The sequence below is a fragment of the Bactrocera dorsalis genome, chromosome 2 (assembly GCF_023373825.1).
Source record: "Bactrocera dorsalis isolate Fly_Bdor chromosome 2, ASM2337382v1, whole genome shotgun sequence".
In the NCBI taxonomy this organism is placed as follows: Eukaryota; Metazoa; Arthropoda; class Insecta; order Diptera; family Tephritidae; genus Bactrocera; species Bactrocera dorsalis.
This window is the reverse complement of record NC_064304.1, coordinates 54,164,790-54,173,564: the sequence shown is the minus strand read 5'-3', so window position 1 is coordinate 54,173,564 and position 8,775 is coordinate 54,164,790. Positions and strand designations below refer to the sequence as shown.

At 38.4% G+C, this 8,775-nt stretch overlaps 1 protein-coding gene across 1 annotated transcript; it reads right to left on the bottom strand.

Annotated features, from left to right (window-relative positions):
- Window positions 1-5,255: 5,255 nt before the first annotated feature.
- LOC125776338 (putative nuclease HARBI1) lies at window positions 5,256-7,162 on the bottom strand. Its single transcript, XM_049448083.1, has 4 exons — window positions 7,033-7,162; window positions 6,532-6,967; window positions 6,323-6,467; window positions 5,256-6,248 (listed from the first exon to the last, which is right to left on the bottom strand). Exons 1-4 carry the CDS (start codon window positions 7,152-7,154, stop codon window positions 5,875-5,877), a joined length of 1,077 nt encoding a protein of 358 aa, XP_049304040.1. The 5' UTR covers window positions 7,155-7,162; the 3' UTR covers window positions 5,256-5,874.
- Window positions 7,163-8,775: the final 1,613 nt, after the last annotated feature.

The following is an 8,775-nucleotide window of genomic DNA, read 5'->3' as shown; positions in this document are numbered from 1 at the left end:
AATTAAGTTACCTTAAGAGAACTTGGTAAACGTACTCCTTGACAAAAAAGTGACTAGCTCTGAGATTGCCGTGATCGGCCAGCCCATAAAACGTCATTAAACAAAAATGCCATGACAAAGCACTATATTCAAATATAAACATGTAAATTAATACTCACCGATCCAAATGGGATCAGTCCTTGGGCGGATAAAGTCCAGGACATTTACTTTCACCTATGCGGAGGTTCAAAATGTCATCAACAAAGCGAAATCGTCTAAATCCATTGGCCGTGATGGAATTAACATGCTTATGCCAAAGCATCTAGGCTCGACGGGAGTAAGTTATCTTACCAAGGTCCTCAACCTGTCGCTGACCACTCTTCAAATACCCGATGTGTGGAAAATCGGAAGGGTGGTCCCACTACTGAAATCTGGGAAACTCGCAAACAAAAGGGAATCTTATCGTCCGATAACTCTCCTCTCACCAGTAGTGAAAATACTTGAGGTCTTGCCATTCCCGACCTTCACTCACCACCTGAGCCTAAGCAGCCACCAGCGTGGATTCCGAAATGTGCACAGTACCACCACAGCACTTAGCGTCATAAATGCTCAGTTAGTTCGTGGCCTCAACCAGTAACCACCATGTGAGAGAACGATCCTCGTAGCGTTGGACTTGTCAAAAGCTTTTGACACAGTTAATCACACAACGCTACTGCAGGACATCCAACAAACTACGCTCCCTCCAAGACTGAAGAGGTGGACCACGAACTAATTGAGCGGTCGTCAATCATACATACTGTTTCGAGGAACAAAATTTAAACTGAGAAGACTTAAACAGGGGGTTTCGCAGAGAGGTGTTCTCTTCCCGTTACTGTTTAACTTCTACATCTCGAAACTCCCACAGCGACCAGAAGGAGTTTCCTTAACGTCTTACGCCGATGATTTCACGATATTGACGTCGGGCAATGAAATCGATGGCACGTATTCAAAGGCCTATCTCTCTGACCTTTCGCCCTGCTTATCTGCCCGGAACGAAACACTCTCCCTCACTAAATCGACCCTATTTACTTACTGGACGAAGGAGTATAGACTTGAGCTTAATATTGCAGTCAATGGCATCAAGACTCCGACTGTCAATAACCCTAAGATTTTAGGGGTAACTTTTGATAGTCTATGCTTCTTCACTCCTCATATGACCGTGATTATCGCCAAGGTACAGAGCCGCAAGGAAATTCACAAGTCGCTGGCCGACAGCACATGGGGAAAGGACAAAGAAGCGTTGTTGACAACTAACAAGGCAATCCGCCGGCCGGTCCTAAATTACTCCGCACCTAAATGGTCGCCTGGATGCAGACCTGTCAAAACACTGCACTTCGGACTACGACATGATGCCTTCTGATGTCTCCCATTGAACGTCTACATAGTAGATCCCAGTTCATGCTGGGATGTTTCCGTAGAAATCACCCTTGCTGGCACCGCTTGGAGTGGAACCGCCTCCTAGGACCATGAAGAGGTCATTCCTTAACCACGTCGAAGGTATCAGACAATACGTTGGCCAAACTTCGGACGAACTAACTTCCGACAAAGGCTGACCGCCATCAACACCTTCACTGACTTCTGACTGAATGGCGAAAGAGGAGTCAAACCACCACCCGTAGCAGACGAAGAGCTCGAGTTGCCGCGAGAAACGAGAGTGACCCTTAAGCAGCTTCATTATGGATATTGTAGCAGGTTAAACTGCTACTTGTCCAGAATATACACCGACATATCCAACATATGTATGTCCTGCGTGCAATGAGTCTCCGCATGACACTGGCCACCTCTTTACGTGCCCTGCCAAACCCACTTTTCTAACACACTTTTCCCTATCGAGTAATACACATAAATTAGTGTATACATAAAACTAATAAAAATATACAAAGCATAAGTATATACTCCTAAAACTTATACACAAAACCAACCGATACCAGACTTCAAATGTGTGTACGTATCTATATAAGTGTGTTAGATCGCACAGAGAATCTAAACAGTTGTAAAATATCAATGCATCGGTATCTGAAGTATGCAATAAAATATAATTCATATTTACATAATGCACACTAACACCCAAATATATCAGTGGTGGAGTCAGAGGGGGGAAATGGGGGAAATTATTGGGATGTGATATTCTATCTAAAGAATCGATCGACCTGAAAAAGGCATCAAATATGATAGAAATGCTGCTGGTAACGTTCCGAAATCGAAGACGAAAAGCTGAGGAACATTTTCGATCCATTTATTCAGACACGAGAAAAATTGCGGCAAAACTGAATGATGAAAGAAAAAAAACAAAGCATTCTGCCTGAGAACTTGCGAAGAATAATACAGGGCCTCAGTGTACATTCCTCTGTTGGATACAATCGGCGAAGATACGAACGAGCGCTTTTCTAGAGAAATATTGGATGGATTTCAACTGAGTTTGCTGCTTACAAAACGAATATGTGCTTTGAAAACCAAAGAACTGTAAAATCTTAATGAGTGCTTGACAGACCGATTCAAAGGTCTTTTGGATGATGAGAACATCAGCCGACATTTGAAGCTTAAAGGTGAACTTGATCACTGGCAGTATCACTGGGCGCAGTAGCAAAAGTCTACTACATTGGAAACGTTGAAGAACTGCGATGTGGATCTTCACCCAATAATTCATAATTTTCTTGCATTCTGCACACTTCCTGTACGAATGCGAGCTCTGAACGATCTTTTCCGAAACTTCGCCGCATGAAAATGTGGCTGAGGTTGAACGTTCTTCAAGATAGAATAATCGGCCTGGCGTACTGCACACCCACCATGACCTTGAAGTTTGGTTTTGTCAATTTTTTCTATTGAATACGAACTGACTTCAGTATTATACAGTATTATACATAGAATATATATATTACTAGCTGACCCGGCGAACTTCGCCCCGCCCAATTTTTATTTTTTTTGGGAAGTCATAGACTCGTATAACTTTACCACAAATAATATACGAGGGCTGTCCGATAAATAACCGACCTCAACGTGAAGCTAGCGGCACATCTGAAAAAAAAAGTTTCTACTTCAAATTGTGCATATTATAATAGCTACTCGCCCAAATTTCAGAAATTTATCTTGCGCAATTATCCGTTGACAGTCGTTTTTGTGAGTCTATTTCGGTGATTTCCTCAAAATGGAAAAAAATGAATATCGAGCTGTAATTAAATTTTTATTTTTGAAAGGCAATACGCCTTCACAAATCAAAGATGAGTTGGACTCTGTGTATGGTGACTCTGCACCATCGTATACCACCGTAAAATTTTGGGCAGCTGAATTTAAACGTGGTCGCGGAGCTTGGAAGATGATGAACGTCCTGGGCGTCCAAAAACTGTAACCACTAACGATAACATCGCTAAAGTTCATCAATTGGTACTAGACCACCGCCGGATTAAAGTTAGGGAAATAGCTGAGATTATGAAGATGTCAAAAGAAACTGTTTGTCACATATTAAACCAAGATTTGGGCATGAGAAAGCTGTCCGCGCGTTGGGTGCCGCGTTTGCTTACGCTAGACCACAAACATGCGCGCATGAACATTTCCAGCGCTCTGTTGGCTCAGTTTAGAAGCAATAAGACCGAGTTTTGGCGCCGATTGATAACTGTAGACGAAACTTGGATTCATCATTATACGCCCGAAACAAAAATCCAATTTAAACAATGGATTGAAAAGGGGGAACCAGCCCCAAAAAAACCTACAGCTTTGTATTCGGCTGGGAAAGTGATGGCGAGTGTTTTTTGGGACAGCCATGAAATTATTTTTATCGACTATCTTGAAAAAGGAAAAACTATAACAGGAGCATACTACGCATCATTATTGGACAAGCTAAAGGAAGAAATTTCGAAAAATCGGCCACATTTGCAAAAAAAGAAAGTCTTGTTCCACCAAGACAACGCACCATCTCACACCTCAACAGTCGCCATGGCGAAAATCCACGAATTGCGGTTCCAACTGCTTGACCATCCACCTTATTCACCGGATCTAGCACCAAGCGACTTTTTTTTGTTTCCTCAACTTAAAACTGCGCTCGGCGGCCAGAGATTTTCGTCAAATGAGGAGGCAATCTCTTTCGTGAACTCGTATTTTGCAGACAAAGACGCCAAGTACTATTTGGAAGGGTTGCAGAGATGGGAGCATCGCTGGGAGAAGTGTGTGGAGTTACAAGGAGACTATGTAGAAAAATAAAAAAAAAAAGTTTGAAAAAGTCGCGTGCATCATGGTTAGGTCGGTTATTTATCGGACAATCCTCGTAAACTTCAAACAACGCTATTCATTTAATGTTTGTAGCGCCATCTACTGTAACATACCGCAATCAATACCGCTGTTAGCGCCACCAACTGGTGGATAGCTCTTGGCTAATAATAAACAAATAATTTGCATTAAATAAATAATGCGACTATAAGGAGAGTTATAGGCGGGTATTGTCACTTGCGAAGCGAATGAAAATTTTGGCGAGTTTCGCCGTGGCGAATTGTAAGTTGCGAATCTCTAACGAATTCGCCAGAAAATGGCGAACGAGTGGCGAAAATAAATTTCTGGTATTGCCACTGGCGAAAAAACGTCATTCGCTTCGCCATTAGTGTCAAAATTTGACGAATGTATTTTTTATTCGCTATTTGAAATGGAAAGGACGTAAGTAAATTTTGATCGTTATTTGAGCAAATGTAATTATTTAATTATATTTAACAAAACGATACTTCTAGAACAAAACGTACAACAACGCAACAATTTCAAAAATTGGTTGCGTTAATGGAAAATAATCCGGACGTCGCCAGAGGAATGGGGAATTTTGGATCGACGAAGAAAAGCAGGGCAGAGCAATGGGATCTGTTCGCTGCCGAACTCAATGCCATTGGTCCACCATTGCGAAACGGACGCGAGTGGAATAAGGTAAAAATTTAATTAATTTGTTTGGTTGAAGTTACTTATGTGTAGCATTTAGGTTTGGTTAGATTATAAACTGAAACTAAAAAAAAAATAGCGACAAACCGACGCGAAACTGTTGCCACAGGAGGAGGACCTTATGCTCAGCAAAGTTTATCTCCATTAGAGCAAAGTGTGGATGAGCTTCTTCACCTTCAGGCGGCTGTAAATCCTACAGGCTTAGCATATGGCTCTAATGAAGTGGAAACTGCGGTAAATAATAATGAAATGCAGCCAGAAGAGCGCACGACCGTGGAAACACAACGAGCCATGGATTTGGCATCGCAATCCTCAAGCAGCCGTCCTAGAATGACAGTAGAGGAACGTGAAGTCATTCGGATGAAAGCGTTGGAAAAGCAAGCCGAAGTGCAAGACATCCTTTCCAACAAAATTGCAAAAATGGAAAGAAAAATAGATGAAATTGCAAGGTATGCAAGAAAAACTTATGAACTTAAACAGGAAGAAATTAAATTAATGAAAATGAAAGAAGAAAGGAAGAATATTTAGAGAAAAAAAAAAGACATAAAGAAAAGATGGAAATAAAACTACAAATTTTAAAATTAAAAATGCAAAAAAAATAGGGTGCTTGTAAATAGATTGAATTTAGTTTATAGTTTATTTCATAAGAATGTGATGAATTTTTTTTTATTTCATATTTTAACCATGTGATGAATTTATTTTTACTTTATTATTGTAAGTGACGGAATTGAATCTGTGATTTTTTTAAGAAAACATGTGATGAATTTATTTTTACTTTATTATTGTAAGTGACAGAATTGAATCTGTGATTTTTTTAATTTAATTTAAAAGCATGTAGTTTTTGTAATTTTTATATATTTATTATCTATGTAATATTGAATTTCAAAGTATTGAATAAAATAAAAGAATACAATATATTATTCACTGAAGTCGGTATAGTTTCATTTACATCAGAGCATCAGCAATTTGTCTTCTGCGGCGCTCTCCTGGTGAACCATTGCCATTTTCATTAATTGGTTCCAATGGTACAACGGCATCAAAGAAGGTTTCAGCCTCCTCCGGATCACCGATTCTAAATTTTTTACAAATGTTGTGCAAGGCGCAGCATATATTAATAACGGATGTTACTTTAGCAGGATCGTAGCGCATTTTTCTATCACTCAGAAGACATCTGAAACGGCATTTCAAAACTCCAATCGTACGTTCAACAACATTTCTCGCTTTCGCGTGCTTCTTATTAAAAATTGGCTCCCTAGTTCCAGATTCTGCATGACGGAAAGGTGTTAATAAATAAGGGCTTAGTGGGTATCCGGAGTCACCTGCAAATGTATTATTGTTTTCAATATTCATATGTCAAGATTAAACTTGCGCAGTAGTCAAATATTGCGAATACCTAAATAAATAGAGTTCTGATCTCCATTTTGATGCGCTGCCTCTAAACATGCCTTTAGAGAACTATTGTTCCATACGAACGAATCGTGTGTAGAACCAGCGTATCTAGCATCCACAAAACGGATATTCATATCATGATCACAAGCCTGTAATAAAAATATAACAAAATTTTTATACCAATTTTACTGTATTAAATTCATAAAAACTCACAATCATTGCATTTATGCTAAAAAATCCTTTTCTGTTTAGATAGAGGTGTTTGTTTGTGGTAGGAGCATAAATCGCGATATGGGTTCCATCGATGCAGCCTATTACATTTGGTATTCCCGATCTTGAATAAAATTTGCTTCTTGCCTGCTGCTTTTCTTCTTCACTCATATCTACGCTTATATGGGTACGACAAATTTCATTTTCCAAAATGGGTATGATCTCTTTTAAAATAAGGGAAACTGTTGGTTGAGCAAGTCCCAACTGAAATTCATTCCCTATAGCTTGTTGGTAACTGCCATGTGCAAAAAATCTGAGTGCGGCACACAATTTTAACATGGGCGTTATGGAAGACGACATCCGACAATGAAATTTGTCTTTGATTTTATCCAGCACATACATAAATGCGTCCTTGTTCAAGCGGAAATTCGCAACGAATCTACAAATACGTGTACATTGAACAAAAACTTCTTATTATTCATTATAATTGAACTGGGTACATACACTGTGTTAGGTAGCTCTGTAGGATTAGAATTATCTCTAATAAAACGGCGCTGTCGAAGAAGATTAGTTCGCGTTTCCACATCGTAATTATCTTCAAAATACAGATCCGCGTTATTAAACATATTTTCAAATTTCAGTTGATATAATAAAAAAATTTTTAAGTATAAATGGCACAAATGTCAAATTCGGATGAACGCACTACTTTTTTCATGAATGGCAACGACGTATTTTAGCGAATACGTTCATTCGCCATTCACAATGCAAAATTGGGGTATGTTCGCTAAAGCGTTCGCTTCGCCAAATAAATTCGCTTCGCAAGTGACAATACCCGCCATAAACTATCCTATCTTTCAAGTTGGACCAAACTGCACACAGTGTTAAAAATTTTATTAAAATCGGTTCAGTAGTTTAGGAGTCCATCGCAAACAAACAACGTGACACGTGATTTTTATATATTAAGATATTAGAAGGTCGGTTTGAAATTTTTCCACTATGATATTAAACTGTATAAAGACTATTTTATTTAATATTGGCTATGTTCGTAAATGCATCATGACGTGCATCATGACGATTCCATAACAAACAGAACGTTCAGAAATGCCAATATTGCAGCACTGCAATAATCAAGCGTTCAAAAAGACAACACTTCTATCAGCTGTCACTCATAATTTCTATCAAAAAATTGTTTACTGCATTTAACTACGTTGTCTGACGAAAAGTAAGTGCAAAACTGTTTTATTTTAATTTTTGTATTGAAATTTAGTTAAATTATGTTAATAGTAATTGTATAAATTATTATTTTTAAATTTTTAGAGAAAATCTCAGTAATGCGGAGACACAGTTATTGCTAAGAGTACGTTTTAATATGGAGGACGAGTTTAAATAGGGTAGAAGGAAAAAAATGTATTGTGGAAGAAAGTTGTGACCGAAGTTAAAAATGTAAATCCACATATAAGACTGGACAGCACCACAGCGCAGAGAAAATTCTTAAATCTCTTGGTAACGTACAAGCGCATTAAGAAAAGAAATAATTCTTCCAGTAGAGAAGCTACATACTGGAGGTATGGTACAAGGCACTCAATTACTCGTCCAATAGTAAATTTGCAAGCCTCTTTGGATTTGGTACTGTCAACGTCGCCCACACGACTTTATTGTTTTAATAAATGATTTGTTTTTAGGTATTTTTCTTTTTAAAGACAAACATTTGTATCTATAAATTTTTCTTTTTGACTTTAATACCCTTCTTTTTCTTAAATTTAAAGAAAATCTATCATTTCTTTGCTCACAAATTTCGTCTAGTGTTAGATTCAGCAAAATTTCCATTTTAGTATTATACGTGTTCAAAAATGCAAACAAATGTATCTGCAAATTGTCAAAAATTGTATAAGAAGTATCAAACGTCAAACTTGCAGTGTTGCTACTGTTGCTTATGCTGCAAGTCATGATGCATTTACGAACATAGCCATTATAATCTTCATGTGTCAAGTAAGCAAGAGCTAAGCTTGGACGCAACCAAATATTTTAATAACTTAAGGTATTACAAAATCTTCCCTGGGTTTCTTTCAGGTACCTCACATACAATCACTAATCAAATGTGTTTATGCGACTTCATGACATCTCGCCTCTTAACACAACATTCATCACATAACACAACATTCATCACACAACTCACATACATCACACCACGCAACAAACACTACCATATCCAATTCGATTTACGCCCGTATACCATTCGTTTCGCCA

Excerpts from the sequence above, each read along its gene's own strand:
- LOC125776338 (XM_049448083.1), bottom strand. The coding sequence starts at position 7,154 with ATGTTTAATAACGCGGATCTGTATTTTGAAGATAATTACGATGTGGAA. Across the intron at positions 6,968-7,032 it reads ACAGAGCTACCTAACACAGT|ATTCGTTGCGAATTTCCGCT; the intron begins GTATGTACCCAG and ends ACGTATTTGTAG. Across the intron at positions 6,468-6,531 it reads TTAGCATAAATGCAATGATT|GCTTGTGATCATGATATGAA; the intron begins GTGAGTTTTTAT and ends TTTTTATTACAG.